The sequence below is a fragment of the Diabrotica virgifera genome, chromosome 5 (assembly GCF_917563875.1).
Source record: "Diabrotica virgifera virgifera chromosome 5, PGI_DIABVI_V3a".
In the NCBI taxonomy this organism is placed as follows: domain Eukaryota; kingdom Metazoa; phylum Arthropoda; class Insecta; order Coleoptera; family Chrysomelidae; genus Diabrotica; species Diabrotica virgifera.
The window spans coordinates 129,415,453-129,438,569 of record NC_065447.1 but is presented as its reverse complement, the minus strand read 5'-3'; the positions used below and the strand labels follow the sequence as shown (position 1 = coordinate 129,438,569).

Here is a 23,117-nt window from a genome sequence, read left to right as displayed (position 1 = left end):
TACAGTGGAACCCCGATAAGTCGGCCTCCGATAACCCGGAAGTCCGGCTAACCCGAACCGATTTTCACCAGACAAAACAAACATTTTTTCACTTTGACCAAGTTTTTTACTAAGAAATAAACAATACTGTATACAACTGCACGTAATTTAGATGTATTGTGCATTTTTATGTATTTCATGTTTTTGAAATTATGTATAATGGAGTTTATCTGTAAGTATACCGTGTTTTATTAATTTTTACCATATTCTCCGGCTAACTCGGATTTTCGATATTTTATTTATTTATTTTATTTATTTATTATTTATACATATGACCTGGCCTCTAATGACTAATCCAGGTCGTTTTTTCCTGATGGGATTACAGATATTTTTTTTTATAAATCTATTTTTACAATTAACAATTTGCCATAATCTTTTAATTACTTTTAACAAACAAATTTAAATAAACAATTTAAAATATTTTTGGTACTATCAACTCCCTTCTAAGTTATAAAGACAGTCCCTCTATTTTCAGAAGAGAGTTGGTAGTTTTTTTTTAATTTTATGAATTATGTATTGAATTATTATTTTTATTTATTTATTTTATATTGAATTATTATTATTATAATTGTAAATATCTATTTTTGAATTTATATTTTATTTTATTTATTTTAACTTTATCTTACTCAACTTCATCAGGGTTGGATTATTGGTTGTCTTCTTCTATTATTATAGATTTCTTGTTATTTTTTAGATATTATTTGTGTGAGATTGTTTAATATTTCAAAATATTCTTCATTTTGTAATATATCTCTTATTTCAATTCTTTCTAATCTTCTTCTCATTTCTCTATGTTCTTCATTTTCTATAGTATTTTCACAATGTAACACTATATCTTTTGGTGTACCTAGTTCTCCACATTCACAATATGCATCATCTTTTTTTTAATTTTTCATATTCATATCATCATCATATTTTTCGATAACTCGGATCGGCCGCAGTCTCGATTAATCCGACTTATCGAGGTTCCACTGTATTCAAATATATGGCCGGAGCAAATTTACCTATGGCCGTTTTCTGTAAGGTATTAAAATCTGGCCGCCGGAGCGAACTAGTATATGCCCTATGGGTAACCATCTTAAAAAATTTAAATACAATAATTTAGAATTTTGTTTGTTTTTTGTTAAATTAAAGATACTGTTTAATAATACTGACTATTTAAAACATCCTTATAAATAAAATGAGAATGGGTCACGCTTGACCCATCATCGTAATCTAAGTAAGTCTAATAATCTCCGTACTCCGAAGGTTAATTAAATGTTGCAAATTTACTTTAGCCTATCCCATTTTATATTTGTTTAACTTGTCTTTGGAAACAGAAAAATTTCCTGATTTTTGGAAGGATAGTTTTATTACACCAATTTTTAAATCAGGTGATAGGGAAAATATTAAAAACTACAGGGGTATGTGCATACAATCAAAATTACCTAAATTTTTGGATAAATTAGTGACTCGTCACTTAAATTGGGCATGTAAAAATGTAATTATACCACAACAGCATGGTTTTCAATCAAGTAAATCTACTGTTACAAATTTACTTTGTTATCACAGTTTTAGATTAGAGGCTGTTGAAAAGGGATTACAAGTTGATTGTATTTACACAGACTTCTCTAAAGCCTTCGATAGAGTCAATCATGACCTACTTGTATACAGCGTGTCTACTTAAGTTGGAAACACGTGGGAAACTTTTTTATTATTAATTTTACGAAAAAAAGTTATTCTTTATAAAAAGTTCTGCATGCCCCAAAACCTAAGATTCAATAATCAGATATCAAATTTTCTCAATATTATACTAGGTATGTCAAAAAATATGAATTTCGGTCAAGGGTAAAGTACCTTTATTTCTCTCAATATCGAAAATTCTTATGATAAAAAGTTATTTGGAATTAAAAACTAAGATCAAATATGCAGTTACATGCTTCTAATTGAAAAAAAAAATTCTCAAATTTCTGGATACCCAACATCGTTTTTTTACGTTTTTTAAACAATTATTACAAATATGATAACTCTTTTATTATTCATTTTACGAAAAAAAGTTATTCTTCATAAAAAGCTCATACCTTGAGTATAAAATATCAAAAATCAGTAATATAGTTAAATATATTGTTATGTTATTTAGAAACTATTACGCGAATTGACTTTTAATTCTTATTAAATAAATAAAAGACTTAATTGAAATTGTTTATTTATAACACTTACAATTAACACCTATTTAACAACAATGTCTAATTTATTTTACACTTTCTAACATTTAATTTATTTACAAATACGACTTATCTACTTTAAAAATACATACATTTCAGAAACCCGATCAAACAATAAAATTCACGCCCACAAAAGTATTCACACTGTCTCTAATTCTAAAAATGTATGTTTATATAGTTACATACAATTTCTACTGATTTCCAGAAACATCGAAAAAGGTAAACATTATTTACAAAGCAATTGTTATGTTAAAATCGAATATACCAGAAAAGGATCGAACATCATAAATCAAATTAGGTAAACACGTTTCTCTCGCCCGCAGACAGTTCGTCGCGAAAGCTTCTGTTGTGGACAGGGCCGGCCTGGGACCGTGACATTGCCCCCTCCTCAAAAGATGGTTCCTCCTGGAACCTTGTGGGGACTCGAACTGGATGCTGGTATCTGCAACTGGGCCCTCTTTTACAACTCCCAGTTGTATAAAAGTGGCAGGGGACGGTCTTCGCTCCGCACCAGTAACTATGCGGATTGCAACAGACTAAAACCTGGACATCGGTGTCTTTAAAGATTTCTTCCACCATATTGCGGACAACTCTCCAGTCTAGTTGGCTGCATTCTAACTTTGGCATGGCCAACTTTTGCACGTCGGACTCACAACACGTGCTCTCTCAATTGAATTAATGCATCCCATACATCTTGGTAGGTAGGTTGGTCATGGACAGTGTCTTTTGTTACCAGATAGAATAGGTAACGTGATGCATCTTGGAGTTTCAATGCTTTGCCAGGAGCTGGCAGTTGGCATTGAAGTTCTGCAACTCGACCAAACTTCCTTCGGAAGGCGGATGCCAACCCTCGTGCGTCTTTGATACTGGCCGGGATGGTATGGGCCAATGAATAGTCATCGGGAAGTGCGAGTAGATCTCGCTTTTCTTCAGTGGTGACACCATGTCTCGCTTTACCGGTACCTCCGTAAGCCCCCATGAACTCTTCAAACGTGAGGTCAGGAATTTCTCGAACTTGGTTGACTTCCACTTCGTGGTCTCCCTCGTATGGCGCCAACCGGTTATGGTGGACTATCATCGGCTTTCCCCTAGGAATCTTGCTTATTCGGTAGATAACGTCATTAATTTTCTTGACAATGACGTACGGACCTTCCCAAAACTGCTGCAACTTGGGAGAACAACCTGTTCGTTTCTTTGGATTATAAAGCCAGACTTTGTCGTTCTCCTTGAAACATCCCTTCTCGGCTTGGGTATCGTATCGTTTCTTCATTCGGTCGCTAGCGATCTGAAGATGGGAACGGACCAACTCATGTATATCGTCCATTCTTCTTCGCAATTCATTCACGTAATCCTCACCAGCAACATCTTCTCCAGGTCGACATCCAAACTCTAGATCACAGGGTAGACGCATCTCACGTCCAAAAAGGACTTTTGCTGGTGTTTGGCCCGTTGATTTATTAACAGCAGATCTATAGGTCATTGCGAAGAACGGAAGGTACTGGTCCCAGTCTCGTTGATGATTGGACACCATCTTTGTCAAATACTTGCCGACTGTCTTATTCATACGCTCCACCATTCCATCCGATTGCGGGTGATAGGCCGTGGTTCTTGTCTTCTTCATGCCTAGTTTATCACAGATTCCCTGAAATATATCGCTCTCAAAGTTCCTTCCTTGGGCACTATGGATCTCCAGAGGTACTCCAAATCGGCTGAAGCAGTCTTTGATTAACACATTTGCAATAGTGGCGGCCTTCTGGTCTGGAATTGCGTAGATCTCAACCCACTTCGTGAAGTAATCCATTACCACCAACATGTATTTGCATCCATTGTCACTTTCTGGAAATGGCCCGGCAATATCAAAAGCTATTCTTTCAAATGGACTTCCAACATTGTACTGTCTCATAGGAGTCTTTCTTTTCCGGTAGGGTCCGTTACTTGTAGCACAGGTAGTACATTTCTTACACCAATCCTTCACATTGTCGGAACTATTCATCCAATAAAATCGTTCCCGAATTCTCTGAAGGGTTTTCTTTACACCAAAATGCCCTCCTGATGGACTGTCGTGTAACTGACGAAGTACTTCGGCTACTCTGCTCTTTGGAATCACCAACTGTGTTCTCCTCGCTGAACCATCATCATTTTCCATCACTCGTTTAAGCAAGCTGTCTTCCAAGATAAACGAGTCCCACTGGGCCCAATACGTCTTAACTACTGAGCTTAGGCTTGATATTTCTTGCCAAGATGGTCGACGATTTTCTTCTTTCCATTTTCGAATCTTCTGTAAAACTGGATCTTTTTCTTGTTCTTCCCTGATCTTAGTAGGCGTCCACTCGTCGTTGACCACTGTTGTTCTTAGTACTGCTGCTTCCTTTGACTCTGTTTTGTTGCAATGGGAACACTCTGCTGGGCACGGCCTTCTAGATAGAGAATCAGCGTTCCTGTGGCTAACTCCGGCTCGATGCTCGATCTTGAAATCGTATTCTTGAAGTCGTTCAATCCATCTGGCTATCTGACCCTCTGGATTCTTAAACTGCATTAACCATTTAAGGGCGGCATGGTCGGTTCGGATTGAGAAACTTCCTTCCATAGAGGTATTGATAGAAGTGTTCTACCGATTTCACTACTGCTAGAAGTTCTCTTCTCGTGACGCAATAATTTCGTTCAGGTTTTGAAAGCACTTTTTTTTTTTTTTTCTTCCGGAAGCCGTCCGTGCATGCACCCCGGTGGCACTGCAGCTTTTCAGCTTATTGTGCTTCCTTCCATTTGTTCTCATGACACCCAATCCAATAATGCAGTGCCCTTTACTAGCCTGTAAAGGTCCATTGGGTTAGTGCCATACACTGTCGGACTTGGTTTGCAGTCTCCATATATTGCTTGTCTCTTACGATCCAGCGCCTCGCAATCGCACAATAAATGTCTGACTGTCTCGGTCTCTCTATTGCATAGTCTGCAGCTGAGATCTCCGTTATATAGTCCTATCGTGTGTAGGTGTCCTTTTACTGGAAAGTGTCCAGTTAAGAAACCTGTAATAATTTTGAGCTGATTCCTGTTCATTTTGAACAGTTCTTCAGCTCTTTTTGCGCATGTCTGAGGTATAAATCGCTTCGCATGCTTTTGCGTGGGAATTTCTTCCCAGTATTCTTTGTGCTGTCTTCGTATCCAGCCTCTTAATCGGTCTCTGATTGTGCTTTTGGGCACTCCCAGTGCCGGTTCTGGACCGAAGTATCCTGTTGCTGATCCTCGTCTAGCAAGTTCGTCAGCTTTTTCATTACCAGCGATCCCTTGATGTCCAGGCACCCAAATGAGTTTTACCTCATTATGTTCCGCCAGGGTGTCAAGTTCTTCGCGGCATTCCCATACAAGCCTTGAGGTTATCCTTGGGTTCTTTAAAGCCCTCAAGGCCGCTTGGCTGTCTGAACAGATATTGATTCTCTTATTAGTATAAGTCCTCAATCTGTTTATCCGTGCACAGTGCAGGATTGCATATACCTCCGCCTGAAATACAGAGGTATATTCTCCTAGTGGAATGGAACCGTTATAGTTCCTATCCTCACTATATACTCCTGATCCCGAACCATCTTCTGTCTTGGACCCATCTGTATACCAGGTGTGGCCCTCATACTTCAGATGTCTGCCAGGATCTTCCCATACCTCTCTGGAGTGTATTTCCACCTGAAAAGGTATTTCCATTTTATATTTGGGGATACAATGGTCTGTTATCATCTCCCATATTGGATCCCCGCATATATCATTGATGCTGCAGTGTCCTTTGCCCACTGCAATTTTGCTTTGATTACCCTGCAGTCTATGTAACCCCATCCTTGCCTCGCCCTTCACTGTGATGTGTAAGGGAGGAAGGTCTAGTAAGGCTTCCATTGCTGCAGTTGGTGTGCCTCTCATTGCTCCTGTTATGCTGAGACAGACAAGCCTTTGTATCTTGCCTAACTTCTCTATAGCATTTCTCTGTTGCACCTTTGGCCACCAGACCAATGCTGCATACGTTATTGTGGGCTTTACCATCATGTTGTATATCCAATACATCATGTCCGGTTTAAGTCCCCATGTTCTGCCATGTGTGCGTCTGGTCACCATTAAAGTGGCCATCGCTCTTTTGGTTATTCGTTCCAGGTGTTGATTCCAGGTAAGCCTTGAGTCTATTATGACTCCGAGATATTTTACCTCCCTCTCCACCTTTAGGGAGATCCCCATGAGATTCACAGGTCCTATTCCCTCTAATTTTGTCCTTCTGGTGAAGGCTACTATTTTGGATTTGTGAGGGCTTACGGACAATCCTACCTCACTTGTCCATTTTGATACTACATTCAGGGCCTGTTGCATGTTATCCCTGACAGTTGTATTGAACTTGCCCTGAGCCAGAATGACAAAATCATCTGCATAGCCCAGGACATTATATTTTTTCCTGTTGAGCGTTCCAATCAGTCCGTCCATAACCAGATTCCACACTAACGGAGATAATACACCTCCCTGTGGGCATCCTCTGGCAACCCGTGCTGACATGGTCTCGCCCATCAGTGTCGAATATACCACGCGGCTTTTAAGCATGCATTCTATCCACCTGCAGCTTATTTCATCCACTCCTTTCAGCCGGATAGCCTTTGTGATTGCATCGAATGAGGTGTTGTTGAAGGCTCCCTCTATGTCGAGAAAGGCTCCCAACATCACCTCTTTGTTTTCCAGAACATACTCCACCCTCCGTACTAGATGGTGCAGTGCTGTTTCTGTTGATACACCTGGCCTATATGCATATTGGTCTTGTTCTATTGGTCTTTCAACCAATATTCCATCCCTAATATGTCTATCTACCAGTTTTTCCAATGTCTTTAGTACAAAGGACATCAGACTTATTGGTCTAAGGGACTTCGCAGTCATACGTCCACCCTTACCAGGCTTAGGTATGAATGCTACCCTTGTCGACCTCCAAGCAACCGGTACATACCCCAGCGCAATACTTGCACGAAGTATTGTACACATTTGCTTGTACATTGCTTCTGTACCTTTTTGCAAAAGTACAGGATAAATCCCGTCCGTTCCCGGTGATTTATATGGTTTAAATGAACTTACTGCCCATTTTATTTTGTCTGGTGTCACCATCTCTTTTGCAGCTCTCCAGCTTCCCCTATTTCCATATTTCATGGTAACTGGTCCTTCTTGCTGTAGAACTTCTGGTGTCATCATTCTGGTGACCGACCCAGGGAAGTGAACATTGAAGAGTTCCCTCAGCGTCTCTTCACTGGTCTGTGTGTAATCGCCTGACTCCATTTGGAGCGTGGCGATATTGCTCTTAGGTTCTTTCGAGAGAACCTTTTGGAGTCTAGCCACTACTGCAGTCTGTTCTATCTCCTCGCAGTGCTTCCTCCATGATTCTCTTTTGGCTTTCCGTAGAGCCTTGTTATATTCAGTCATAGCTTTGCGATATTCGCTCCACTCGCCTGATCTCTTGGCAGAATTGAATTCTTTTCTCGCATCTCTCCTTCTTTTAGCAAGTTCATTGTTCCACCAGGGCACTTTCCTGTTGGAGCTCCTCACTGTTACGGGACAGTTATCTTTATATGCTTCTATGACTATATCCTGAAATTGTTCAGTAGCCATATCTAGCTCTATTGTGTTCCTTATCCTCTTTATAGCCCCACGAAAACTATATGTCAGGTCTTCTTGATACGCTTCCCAATCAGTTTTCCTGGGGTTTCGATAAGTCTCTGTTTCGTGCTCATAGCCCGTTATTTCAAAGTATATGTGTCTGTGGTCTGAGAAACTCGCCTCATCAGACACATGCCAGTTCCTAACGATGCTGCTTGCAAATGCAGTCGCCATCGTTATATCGATAACCTCCTTCCTATTAGCAGTCACAAAGGTAGGTTTGTTGCCTACATTTAGTATGTCTAAATTATATTCCATAATAAATTGTAGTAAGTGCTCACCTCTTTCGTTGTTTCCGGTGCTCCCCCAGCTGATGTGATGTGAGTTGGAGTCACAACCGATGATTATCTGTGATCCTTTGCCTCTGCAGTCTCTCATCAGCTCCTCCAATTCCCTTGGTGGTGGTGGGTTAGGATCATCATAGGGCAGATAGGCTGATCCGAGTATTATCTCCTTCATCCTACCTCTCTCTGTAACTTTTAGTATTACTGCTGTTAGATCCCTAGAACAGAAATTAGTTAACGGCAGTACCTTAATGTTGCTTTTAGCTATTATGCAAGTTCTTGGTACTTCAGCGGATCTACTGTAAATAAGTTCTCCACTTATTCCTGAGAGACCTTTTATTTTACCCTGGTTTACCCAGGGTTCTTGGATGAGAGCAACATCAAACCTTTCCATCGCCACAGCAAGTTCTGCCGAAGCTGCCTTACTGTGTTGAAGGTTGGCTTGGATCACTCTCACCTTTGTCATCTCCATCTGTCTCCCGCACGATCTTGAATGCTACCCTTCCCATCCTATAAAAGGCCTTGAGTTGGGTCTGCTTCAAAGCCCTAAAGGAGACCTTGTCGATCGAGTACGCAAGGATTTCTCCTTGCCCCTCGACCTTCTGGCTTTTCAGTGTCCAGTCTGTCGTATTGAGCCCTGCATTGAGCCCTCCTGAACACTTTTTCGCTTATGCCGGTCTCAGGCACGTGCACAAGCACAATCGGTCTTCTCAAGTCCTTGGATTCGATCAACTTCAAATCCGCCGACTCCCAGAGATCCCGAAGCTCTCGTACCGTCCCCTCCAGCCAAGATTTGGTAGGCTCATTCGCGCAGTGGATCCACAGAATCCCCGCGCTGAATGTAGTTCTTAGGAACTGCAGTGGATTCTGACTTCCGCCGGGTGCCTTATCCACTGCCTCTTCCAGTTTTGTTCGAACCAGTTCTGCTTGTTCCTGGTTCAGTTTTACCTCAGGATGACGTCTGTCTACCACCGCCATCCTCAGTTTGTCTGTCACTTCGCCGTAAGTGCCAGTCTGCGTTTTACTGCCCCTTACCTCTTTAGCGCTAGCAACTGTGCCAGTCTGCGTATTACCGCTCCTGGTCGCGTTGTTAGCTGCTTGTTTCGTAATTCCCTTCGGTCTTTTGGCCTCGGGGTTTTTTGTTGGGGTCGAGTTGTCAGACCGGGTCCTTTTCACTCCCGTGGTCTGGTCACTTTTCCCCTTTTGGCCTTTGGTCTTATGTGGGTTCTCTTTAACCCACGTCCCAGCAGCTATTTTTTCGGCTTTCTTAAGCCTCCGTTTTTGAGCCCCAGATAGCTTTTTTGTCCCGAGACTTAGTTTCTCGAGGCTTGTTTCTAGCTGGTCAGCTTCAATACCTCTCTCCTCGGCATGGTCTGCTGTTTCCACAGCTCCCTTGTCCGTGTGTTCTATATGGTCTGCTGTTCCCGCAGCTTCCATTCTTGTTTCTTCGGAGAGGTCGCCCATTTCTGAGTCCCTCTCCGCTTGTTTAATGTTTCTCTTTGGTTCCACGATTGTTCCCACGAGTAGGGTCGAAATAAATGTCGAGTACGGCAGTGCGCCCTTACCGCACCAAGGCTATATTCCCCTAGAGTTCGCCATCTCTCTAGGGCATCGCTTCAGATACACTTTACTCCCTGTACCATGCATCCCGTTGGCACGATGGTGTTACACCTTAGGATTGGGAGGATGGATCATTTGGCGTTACCCAGGGTGCACCACGTGGAGGCGATCCAACGCTACACCCCCCACAGCACAGGTAGTACATTTCTTACACCAATCCTTCACATTGTCGGAACTATTCATCCAATAAAATCGTTCCCGAATTCTCTGAAGGGTTTTCTTTACACCAAAATGCCCTCCTGATGGACTGTCGTGTAACTGACGAAGTACTTCGGCTACTCTGCTCTTTGGAATCACCAACTGTGTTCTCCTCGCTGAACCATCATCATTTTCCATCACTCGTTTAAGCAAGCTGTCTTCCAAGATAAACGAGTCCCACTGGGCCCAATACGTCTTAACTACTGAGCTTAGGCTTGATATTTCTTGCCAAGATGGTCGACGATTTTCTTCTTTCCATTTTCGAATCTTCTGTAAAACTGGATCTTTTTCTTGTTCTTCCCTGATCTTAGTAGGCGTCCACTCGTCGTTGACCACTGTTGTTCTTAGTACTGCTGCTTCCTTTGACTCTGTTTTGTTGCAATGGGAACACTCTGCTGGGCACGGCCTTCTAGATAGAGAATCAGCGTTCCTGTGGCTAACTCCGGCTCGATGCTCGATCTTGAAATCGTATTCTTGAAGTCGTTCAATCCATCTGGCTATCTGACCCTCTGGATTCTTAAACTGCATTAACCATTTAAGGGCGGCATGGTCGGTTCGGATTGAGAAACTTCCTTCCATAGAGGTATTGATAGAAGTGTTCTACCGATTTCACTACTGCTAGAAGTTCTCTTCTCGTGACGCAATAATTTCGTTCAGGTTTTGAAAGCACTTTACTAAAATATCCCAGAACTCGTTCCTGTCCTCCTTGAATCTGAGACAGCACTCCTCCAATTCCCACATTACTTGCATCCGTATCTAAGATGAACTCTCCTTCTGGCAGTGGATACCCTAATATTGGCGCTGTAATTATATGCCTCTTCAAAGTTTCGAAGGCCGTTTGACAGTCTCCATCCCAGCAATAATCCCTTGCTTCCTCTGTAAGTCGCGTTAATGCCTTAGCGATATCTGCAAACTTCTTCATGAATCTCCGGTAGTAAGTACATAGTCCCAGAAAACTTCTCACTTGATGTTTATCAGTTGGTTCAGGCCATTCCTTAATGGAATTGATTTTTCCTTTATCCACGGCCACTCCTTCTTTGCTGACTATATGACCTAAATAATTGACTTTACTTTGAAATAGCTGAAATAAATAATCACATTTCTTGGGATTTAACATTAACTGTTCAGCTTTAAGTCGATTGAAAACGTCTTCTAAATTCTTCAGGTGGTCTTCAAACGTCGCCCCCAAAACGATTATGTCGTCTAAATACACCAGGCACGTTTTCCAAGATAACCCTCTCAACACATTTTCCATAAGCCTCTCAAATGTCGCAGGAGCATTACAGAGTCCAAACGGCATAACGTTGAATTCGCACAATCCAGATCCTGTCGTGAAGGCCGTCTTCTCCTTGTCCACTGGATCCATTTCTACGTGCCAATATCCAGACTTCAAGTCCAACGTAGAAAACAATTTACTTCCAGCCAATGTGTCCAACGTGTCGTCGATCCGAGGCAGGGGATAACTATCTTTCTTGGTAACATTATTCAACAAACGGTAGTCCACACAGAACCTCGTAGTTCCATCCTTCTGTCACGATATTGCCGAAGAAATTCCCTTAATTTCTTTTTTTTTTCCACTAGGTTTAGAGACTGGCCTGCAACTGCTACCATCTGGTCGAACTTGTCGTTGGAATTATCTGATGTTATCGTCTGACGGATTATGGACGTCACGGGTACACAAGTTCCTACTTTTGTCTCCTTCTTGATGGTCACCGGGTAGTCATTGACATTAATCAATCTCACGGGAATTTCTTTAGCAGAAGTAACCAATTCCTTTCCAATTATGATTCCTCGGCCAACCTCCTCGTCGTGGTTCCATCATAACAGGTGTTCCTTCTTCTACAATTCCCTGTAGCCGCGCTGCGATGATCGTTTCACTCCTCGCAGGCACAACTGTATATTCTTTAATGGCTGCTAGCACAGTGCTGTCATCATGTGGATGAAGAAATACCTCCTCGTTGCCAACTTTGATTACCCTATTCTTAAAATCCAATTGAAATCCATGCAAATTCATTACGTCCATTCCTAATATAACATCTTCTTCGATGTCTGCAACTATGACAGTATGGACGAACTTTTCTGCTCCAATCCCTAATTGTATCTGGGTTTCTCCTGTGGCAGTTTGCAGTCGCAACCTCGTTGGTAAGAGCTTCTTACGACTGTTTATAACTGACGGTCGTATAATGGTCCTGGTTGCTCCGGTATCCACCAACAATGTATACTTTTTACCATTTATTTCTCCATCTACATATATACTATCTTTACGACATTTCAAAGAAAGAGATTAGTATGAGAGGGTCTTTGGAAAAGTTGCGGGTCGAAGCTGCCCCCCTAAGGCCGACCCGTTCTAGTTTTCCTGCTGGTGAGTCTCTTGACTGTTATTGTACCTAGGGTACTTACATGAACTCCGTACGTGTCCCATTTCACCACAATTCCAGCACCTTATGGTCTTCGTTTTCTTGTATGAAATGCCCTTTATCATATTGACAATCTGGTCCAGTTTGTCTTCATCCTCTTCCTCTTTCACTGTCCTAACTTTACTGTACCCGCCAGAGGCCTGGGTAGCTGATTTGTATTCAAGGGCGGCAGACAAGACATCGACCAGCGTCTTGTGATGAGCTAATCGCAGTGTTCTTTGCATTTCATGATCACGAAGGTCATCAATGAATGTTTGAACAGCCAACTTTTTCATCATGTCTTCGGGAGCTGTTGGATATGCATACCGTACTAACCTGGCAATATCGACCTCGTTTTCTTGAAGAGCTTCATCTTTCTTTTGTCTTCGATTTTAAAACTGCGACTGATAGACATGCTCTAAATGTTCGTGCCCGTATCGCATATTCAGTCTCTTTTTAAGCTGCTCGAAGTCATCTGTCTCCTCTACGGCTATGGTCTGGAGGACATCCAAAGCGTCGCCTCGAAGAGCAATAGTGAGGTTTACAGCCTTTTCTTTTTCGGACCATCCGTTCGCTCTGGCCGCCGATTCGAACTGTTTCATGTAGTTGTTCCATGATGACTTTCCGTCCAAATTTGGCACCTTAACACGAGCATAACCCACACTCCCTTCAACTATAGACCGTGGCTCCAATTTGTATTTCGTTTCATCATCTTTAATGTCTGTCATCCCTTTGTCTACTTTTTCCGTTTCCTCCATTTTCTTTTCTATTTCCTTGATCTTTTCTTCAAAAGTAGATTTTATGGACGATATCTTGTCGTCAAAATCCGAAGTGACTTTAGAGATCTCGTTAGTCATCTTGCTTTCAAGGGATGAAATATCACCCGAAACTTTCTTCTCTAACGATGCAATGTCTGTCGAAACTTTAGAAACATCGGAGGAAACTTTGGAAACATCGGAGGAAACTTTAGAAACGTCGGAGGAAACTTTCGAAATCTCGCCAGAAACTTGTGAGATTTCACTAGAAACTTTGTTCTCTAACGATGTAATCTCCGTCGAAACTTTCGAAACATCCGAGGAAACTTGAGAAATCTCTTTAGAAATTGACGAAATTAAAGCAGTTTGCCTGTCCTCAAACAAGTAGGTTTCTGGATCATGACCCTCTTCCTGTAGTGCGTTCTTCAGACAAACCACTAGATCAGCCTTTTTCCCCGCTGCGTCGAGCTCACGATTTTCCAGTTCTGTTCTGAGCTCCGTAAGGCGCAGATCAGAAAGTTTCGGCTTATACTGTGAAGACATGGTCACACTCTTTATGTATTACGATTTATATTTATTTATTTATTCCGAACTGTATTTACGCGAATTTATGTTAATTCCTACTTCTGGTCACCAATGTTACGTTATTTAGAAACTATTACGCGAATTGACTTTTAATTATTATTAAATAAATAAAAGACTTAATTGAAATTGTTTATTTATAACACTTACAATTAACACCTATTTAACAACAATATCTAATTTATTTTACACTTTCTAACATTTAATTTATTTACAAATACGACTTATCTACCTTAAAAATACATACATTTCAGAAACCCGATCAAACAATAAAATTCACGCCCACAAAAGTATTCACACTGTCTCTAATTCTAAAAATGTCTGTTTATATAGTTACATACAATTTCTACTGATTTCCAGAAACATCGAAAAAGGTAAACATTTTACAATTGCAAGGTATTTACAAAGCAATTGTTATGTTAAAATCGAATATACCAGAAAAGGATCGAACATTATAAATCAAATTAGGTAAACACGTTTCTCTCGCCCGCAGACAGTTCGTCGCGAAAGCTTCTGTTGTGGACAGGGCCGGCCTGGGACCGTGACAATATCCCAATTTTAACTACTTGTCGATGTTTGACATACTTTTTCATTGACATTTACTTTAAATTTTTTTAAAATTCTTTCTAATATCTATATTTCAAATTCAAAATTCAAAAAAATTTAAATCTTTTGGCAGTTATTTTATAATATTCAGTCTGGGAAGAATTCATTTGATGATTCTTTACAGTTTTTCTCTTATTTGTATTTATTTAATATGTAAGCAAGTTTAATTACCAATCTAGATTTATCTGTTAAGTTGTATTTTTACATAATCTATGTTCCACTTTATCAGTTACTTTTTAGCTCTTGAAAATGAATGTAAACACATTCGAAAGCTCGAGTAATTAAAAAATAGTCTTCTAATAGCCCTTTTATTGACTCCAACCCACCGAAATTCAAAATTGTTTTATCCAAAATAATGTTTTATCCAAAACTTGGTTTTCCCTTGTGATTTACTATGAAGTCTCTAACGCGAGAATTTTTACTGTCGTTGCATTTGGTTGTCTTTTTAAAGACAGATCACATGCTATAATTTTTTTGTTACGGATATTCTTGAGTTGGGGTTGATTTCATGTAATCGAATGAACTATCTTTCAGTAAGTCGTCCCAGGAACGCAACTCATAAATATTGACAATATCATTTTAAAGTCTTTTACTTTAAAATGTATAATATAATATGTCTGAATTGCCAATATGAATGAGTCAGATTAAATAAATTATTAGAAGAATTTTTTCCTTAGCAACAACATTTTTGTTTATTTTAGTAATATTTTGTATTTTGACAACGGTACCCGATTTGGGCGTCGAAACGTTAATAAAATTTTTTTCATTTTAATTGTGGCTTATTTCCCATATAAATAATTAATCATAAAAAGCTCTGCATGGTCTAAAATCTAAGACACAACCATGATATATCAATTTTCATTAATTTTATACGAAATGTGAAAAATGTGAAAATTCGCTCAAGATTATAGTAAATTTATATTTCACAATATTTCAATTAGAAGGATGTAATTGCATATTGAAACATAGTTTTTAATTCTAAACAACTTTTTTAATAACCATATTCAATATTGTGAAAAACAAAGGTACTTTACTCCTGAGTGAAATTCATATTTTTTGACATACCTCGTATAAAATTAATAAAATGTGATATCTGATGGTTGCATCTTCGGTCTTAGGACATACAGAGCTTTTTATAAAGAATACCTTTTTTTTTTTCGTAAAAGTAATAATAAAAGAGTTATCGTATGTGTAATAAATAAAAACGAAGTTAAGTATCAATAAATTTGAGAAAAATTTGGAAAATATTTTTTTCCAATTAGAAGCATGTAATTGCATATTTGATCTTAGTTTTTATTTCCAAACAACTTTTCATAATAAGAATTTTCGATATTGAGAGAAATAAAGGTACTTTACTCTTGAACGAAGTTCATAGTTTTTGACATACCTCGTATAATATTGACAAAATTTGATATCTGATGATTGAATCTTAGGTTTTAGAGCATGCAGAACTTTTTATAAAGAATAACTTTTTTTCGTAAAATGAATAACAAAAAGTTTCCCATATGTTTCCAACTTAAATAGACACGCTATATAAGTTGAAGAATCTTGGTTTAGGGAATGACATTGTGACCTCGTTCAGTAGCATTCTTTATGGTCGTCAACAACGTGTTAAAATTGGCAGTTATATATCTAATGAAATTCAGGTTCATTCAGGAGTACCACAAGGCTCACATTGTGGACCATTATTATTTAACCTCTTTATCAATGATCTATCATCTGTAATTGAAAATGTTAACTTTCTACTCTTTGCTGATGACTTAAAATTATTTCACATTGTAGAGAACTTATTGGATAGTAAAATTCTACAAAATGACTTGGATAAAGTATATGAATGGTCTATTTCCAACAATTTATTATTAAATATCGACAAATGTCATATTATTAGTTTCTCAAAAACTAACACTACAGACCTGTATGAATATAATATTGGTATAAATGTGTTATCTAGAGTTGATAAGATGAGAGATCTAGGAGTAATTTTTGATAAACAATTAAATTTTAAATCTCACCTGCGTGTTCTATCATCTAATGCTAACAGATCTCTAGGTTTTGTAAAAAGGAATACAAAAGTTTTTTCTGTATCCGTTCTTCGAGTTTCATATTGTTGAATAGTTCGATCCTCCCTAGAGCAGGGGTCACCAATTAGTTTCCCTGAGGGTCCGTTTCGAAAACTTATGACACTTCCAAGATCCGGATTTAATGCTGCCTATGTCTGCTTGTTCTGAATCGGTTTCTTTGCGGATTCTTGTAAAAAATATCCCTTATAAACAAATCAGAACGGTGCCATGCGAAATTTTTGGGCAGAAATTGTTTTTTGCAAATTCAAAACATCACCTTTTTTGCCCCCCGAAAATACGTTTTTAGCATTTTTGGGTCATCTGAAACAAAAAAATCTGTCATTTTATCAAAACTTTAGGGTTTTCAAGAATCGAAAATGCGTATTTTCGCATTTTTCAGATTTTAAATATGTAGCTTATAACTCGAAAACTATCAACTTTTCAGAAATATGACAAGAGGTCTTTTTTGTTTAAAATCACCCAAGAAACCTAAAAATATATTTTTCGATGCAAAAAGGTAATTTTTAATTTGTTTACAAAAATTGTTACACTCGGCACCCTTCTGATTTGTTTAAAGGGGACATTTTTGCAGGGCCCCCGTAACCGGGCGTGCAACGCGTGCGGCGCACGCGGGCGTAACCCCAAAAGGGCGCCAAACCGAAGGTTTGGTAAATAAGAAATATTTATTTTAAATGAGATAATCATCTTTTATATACAATTTTAATTATTTCATGAACAGCTAGAAAAATCTCAAAAATAAAATATTGTGTTATTACTGAAAAAATAATTATTCCCGTCCTGAAATGTTGAACTTACTTCGTCAAAAATATATTACATTTTGTTGTTCCTTCCTAATTTTTTTCTTTGAAGTACACTTGAGAGCAAAATAATCGACGCACTTGCTGAATAATTGTACACGTGGAATTTCCTAAACCTGTTGTCCGATTTGAGTGATTTTTTTAGTGTGTTATAGCCTTATTATTTAAGAAAATCGATGTAATATTATTGTTGCTATACAGGTAAAGGTCATTTTATACCGGGTGTAACAATCATACTGTGTTTTTTCTTAAAGTTCGGAACACCCTGTGGGGTATTCTAGCATATAAATAATATTTAAATTAAAATTCAATTGTAGGCTTAGGCTTTATTAACATTCTCTTTTTTGACTCATATGCTTATGTTGGATAATAAAAAAGTTAGGTACGTTTAAGAAAAAAAAACACCCTATGATTGTTACAACCGGTATAAAATGACCTTTACCTGTCTAGCAATAATAATATTACATCGATTTTCTTAAATAATAAGGCTGTAACATACTAAAAAAATCACTTGAATCGGACAACAGGTTTAGGAAATCCGAGACTTCTAACGTGTACAATTCAGCAAGTGAGTCGATTATTTTGCTCTCATGTGTAGAATCATTTTAAAGCTAAAAACACTTAAAAAGCCCGTAATAAAAAATAAATACAATCTATAAAAACTAATAGACCTGGATCCCGCGTACCAAAAAAAGTTGATTAATAGCAAGCTAAGAATTTGTTAATGGCTTAGCGGTGTGTAGTTGGACAAACTTTGATATATGGGAACACTGGAACAGGGGAAGTTTTAATTCTGGAACAGGTTAAAAATTTGGAACGTCAGGTTACGATCAAGAGTACCTTATATTTCACAATACCGAAAATTATTATTATGAAAAGTTGTTTGGAATTAATTAAAATCTATGTTTTAATATGCAATTACATCCTTTCAATTGAATTTTTTTTTCACAAATTATAGATACTCATCAAATCCTATCGATTTTAGTAATCAAAGTAAAGTGCCTTTCTAGATAACAATATATTTCAATTAGAAGGATGTAATTGCATATTGCATATAGAAACATAGTTTTTAATGCTGAACAACTTTTCTTAATAACTCTTCAATATTGTGAAAACTAAACGTACTTTGCTCTTGACCGAAATTCATATTTTTTGACATAGCTCGTATAAGATTCATAAAATTTGATATTTGATGGTTGCATTCTGAGTTCTAGACAATGCAGAACTTTTTATGAAGAATAACTTTTTCTCGTAAATTTAATAATAAAACAGTTTCCCATATGGTTCCTAGTTATGTAGACACCCTGTATAAAATTTGTTTGGAAAACTTTGAAATGACAAAATATTATTGTTTATTTACTTAAATGTATATTTTTAATTTAATATGCGGGATGCTTCATTATTGTTGCAAAAAATTTAAGGGGAAAGGCGCAAAATGTCGCCCGTCAAAATTTTCAATGTGTTTTAAATGTATTCATTTTTTTCGAATCCTCAGAAAACTAATAAGTATTTTTAAAAAATTTAAACGCAGAATGAACGATAACGCTATTGCTGAGAGCCGACAGTCCCTTAAAATAAATAAAAAGTTTCTTTTGAATTAAATGTTTGCAATTATTAAAAATCACACTAAATTTTCTCTTGTGTTTTCACCTCTGTAACTTATTAAAATAAACATTATAGAAGTTTTCAGGGACTTTCGGCCTTAGTAATAATGTATTCTTTCATTCTGGGTTTAAATTATTCAAAAATATTTATTCGTGGGTGAGTGGGGAGGAACGCACCAAACTTTAACACTGTATAATATACGTAAAAATAATCAAAAATAACTCATATGTTGAGATACGGGGTGTTAATATTTTTCTTACAAACTGACGATACGGGGTGTTAAATTTTTTCTTACAAACCGACGATTTATTTATTGCTCTAAAATAGGTTGAGGTGTGCAAATGAAATTTGGTGGGTTTTAAGACACAGTTATTGCGCATGTTTTGACATACAATTAAGAATTTTATATTCACCATTGGCGCGCGTGCGGGTAATAGTCTGAAATTTTTTAAAGATAAAAATGGTACGCCACTGAAATATTTCAAATAAAAAATCTTTCTTGAATTCCTCGTTCAATTTGTGACAAAAAATATATCTTCCTTTTTTCATGCGACGCTTCGTTTTCATCTTAACGCTTACAAAGTTTTCGACGAAGTTTCTATATGAATGTGTAGATTGTATTTCGAATAATAAATACATAATATGTACTTTGTAAGCATTAGGATATTTTATTTTTTGCATGAAAACGAAGCGTCGTATGAACAAACATGAAGATAGATTGTTTGTCAGAAATTGAACAGGGAATAAAAAAATAATTTTTAATTTGAAATATCTCAGTGGCGTACTATTTTTTTTGTTTCAAAAATTTTAGACTATTACCCGTACGCGCGCCAATGGTGAACTTAAAATTCTTAATTGTGTGTCAAAATATGTGCACCAACTATGTCTTAAACCCATCAAATTTCATTTGCACCCCTCAACGAGTTTTAGAGCAATAAATAAATCGTCAGTTTGTATGAAAAATTTTAACACCCCGTATCTCGGAAACAAATGAAAATCGAATAACAACATATATGAGTTATTTTTGATTATTTTTACGTATATTATACAGTCTTAAAGTTTGGTGCGTTCCTCCCCACTCACTCTGTATAGTAAATTTAAAGAGAGCTAAAATATGTCCCGCACGCGGGAGCCAATCAGCCTTGCGGGGGCCCTGCATTTTTGAACAGGAATCCGCAAAGAAATCGAGTCAGAAACATTTTTCATACAGAAGTGGCCACACACATGGACTAATATGGAAAGGAAAACTAATATTATCTAATTGTTTTTTGGTCACTGTAGATTTAATGCTTTCCTGGTACAGTAAATAAAATATAAATTCATTGTATATTGTTTTGATGTTATTATCAGTATATTTTGAACACAGCAGTAAGGTTCTGCAAGTAAACTAAGAGAGTCATTAATATTCAGCTCAGCGGACTACCTACTATTTTTCAAGGTATGAAACTCTATCAACAAGCCACTTATCGGTTTTATAGAATGATCCCTTTTTATTTAAGTATACTTACATTTCTATCAATAGTACCCCGCTGAGCTGAATATTAATTACTCTCTGAGTTTGCTTGCAGAACTATATTGTAAATTGTTACTGAGAATATTTTAAAAGTTAGGAATTTATATTTTGAATGCTAATGAAGTTTTTGGACATCTTCAGTTTTGTACATAGTTATTAACCTTCTTTAAATCCATTTATTGAAACTGAGGAATTTAAAATAAATAGTCATGGTACGAAATGGTAATTAGCATGTTATCTTATCTACATTAGTTTCAATCAATGCAAGCTGTTTGTTGCGAACTTATTAAATCTGAAAATTATTTTAATTAAATGCACAGCTGAAAAGTACTTCCACTTAACATTAAGGTAGTAGAGTGTAAATTAATAATAAAAAACCCACATGACAATTTTATATTACAGTTTACTTAAATTCAAAATTAATGATTATAATAAATATAATATTAAGGGGGAAAACGCTTTATAAAATTAAATTATCAGAGAGAAAAATTACATTTTTATTATGTACAACCTGTCTAAAGTTTGAAGTGAGTTTAGTGCAACTGATTCTCATTAGGGAGTTGAGATATTCATCTGTTAGCTGAGATCTGTACCGATTTTTAATAAAGTTCATTATTGATAAAGCGGCTTCGCACATATAAGTTGAGCCAAACATAGTACACAGTTTCATGGCCAAACATTTTCAAAATTGCCAAACACTAGGTATATTCTGAACTTAATGGTAGTCCCACAAAACTAGCCCACGGTCCGGATGCGGACCGCGGTCCGCCAATTGGTGACCCCTGCCCTAGAGTATGCTTCCATTATTTGGTCTCCTTATTATGAGGTTGACCAAGTCTTAATTGAGAATATTCAAGTACGTTTTGCTCGATACGGTAGATTTAAATTGCAGATTCACAATAATTTTAACAACAATGATGTTCTTCATCATTTGAATTTGTCACTTCTTGTAAATAGACGAATAAAACTAGAAATGCTTTTTATCTATAAACTAATTAACGGCTTTCTTAACTGTCCTGAATTACTATCGGAAATCCGAATTAATACAAACAGTTACAACTTACGAAATCCTTATTCTATATTGAGTATCACGGTACTAATTGTGGTAGAAATGATCCGATGACTAGAGCTCTTAGGCACTTTAACACATATACTCTTGATCCATTTTTTTAGTTCAATTTATTCTTTTAGGCAATTGTTAAATTGTGTTGATCATGTTTAGTTTGTTTATGGAGTTAGATCATATTTTTAACACGTTTTATATTGTTTTTTTATTGTATATGTTAGAATTTAACTATGTCAACTATTTTATAATTCATTGTATTACTTTTTTTGAACAATGGTGAAACCGTTAATAAATAAATTAAATTAAATTAAGCCATCCATGCGGCACTGAATCAAACGCTTTCTTGTAATCGATGAAAGAAGTAAAGAGATTTCGTTTTTTGATATATGCTTGGTTAGAAATGACTAGAGTCGATGATAAGTTGTTCTTTGCAACCCATGGAACCCTTAGCGCATCCTTTTTGTTGAGGCTCTATGATATTGTTTAGAGCACAGTGTTGGTAGATGCGCCGGGTTACACATGATGTGACCAATTTGTACAAAGTTGGAAGACAAGTAATTGGGCAGTATTTTGCTGGATCTTGGGTGTTATTTTGATCCTTCGGTATTAGATAAGTGGTTCCCTGTGATTAATAAATATTGACAAACATTCATGAACACTCCAGAACTTCTTTATCCAGAAGTTTTGAACTCCGTCAGGTCCAGGGGCTTTCCAGTTGTGAAGCTCTTTGATAGTATTCGAGACTTCTTCAGTGGAGAAGGGTTCATAAGGAATATGATTGTAATGTTGACAGTTGTTCGTCATGTCTTCAATCCATCCAGCATTGTTGTTATGAGTAGTTGGTGTTGAAAGTTGATTTCCCCAAAACTCATGAACTTCTTCTTGGGTTGGGTATGATTTATTTTCATTTTCTACAGTAGAATTACGTCTCCTATAAAACGCCTTCTCTGAATGCTCAAAAAGTGTATTGTCTGATTTCCGGTTATTACTAACTTTGTATCTCCGTAGTCTTCCTGAATAAACTGAGAGTTTGTTCAGAGACTGAATAATAATAATAATAACTGAGAGTTATTAAGTATTTTCGTTATTATTTCTAGCACATAATTGAAGTTCTCTTTGTGCTGTGCTAGCTAAGTTCATATTTGATGTGATCTCTCGTAGCTTTAATCTCAATCTTTGATGTTCTTGTAGGAACACATTACATTTGAAAATGCAATGCTCCGTGTCATCACTCGCACCACATTCTCTACAGATATTGTCGTTTGTTTTTTAATTCTGTATATATAAGATCTGAAAGAACCGTGTCTAGTCGGGAAGTGTACAAAGAAATAATTTAATCTCCTGAACCTATAGGGTGGCCGGAAAGTCCCTTTACACTAATAATAACAATGTTTCAACACCGGGCCAATGTTATTTGCCTTCCGGCGCATGCGCATCGTCAAGGGCACCTCTCTGGTCACACAGACAGACAACAATAGTTGCGATTGAAACATGATGGCGGCCACAATCGAGTATAAAATTGAACCATGTCAATTACTGTTTCTGCGCTTTCCGAGAGCATATGACAAACAAAATGTTCTGTTCACCGATGAGTGTGCGATTTCTTGAAATCGAAATGTTTATTTCTGGGCAAAGGACAACCCTCATTGGGCTGGAATTACTTCAGCTTATCTGATTGGGCCATATTTTTTTGAAGGCTCTACAACTTAACAC

At 37.4% G+C, this 23,117-nt stretch overlaps 2 protein-coding genes across 2 annotated transcripts in view; one reads left to right on the top strand and one right to left on the bottom strand.

Annotated features, from left to right (window-relative positions):
- LOC126884388 (splicing factor 3A subunit 1) overlaps positions 1 to 23,117 on the top strand; it is a 1,074,980-nt gene that overhangs the window by 35,166 nt on the left and 1,016,697 nt on the right. The window lies entirely within an intron of this gene.
- LOC126884399 (uncharacterized) lies at positions 4,864 to 9,937 on the bottom strand. The gene is made up of 2 exons (XM_050650320.1): positions 9,083 to 9,937; positions 4,864 to 5,052 (listed from the first exon to the last, which is right to left on the bottom strand). The coding sequence occupies exons 1-2, from the start codon at positions 9,647 to 9,649 to the stop codon at positions 4,870 to 4,872; spliced, it is 750 nt and encodes a 249-aa protein (XP_050506277.1). The 5' UTR covers positions 9,650 to 9,937; the 3' UTR covers positions 4,864 to 4,869.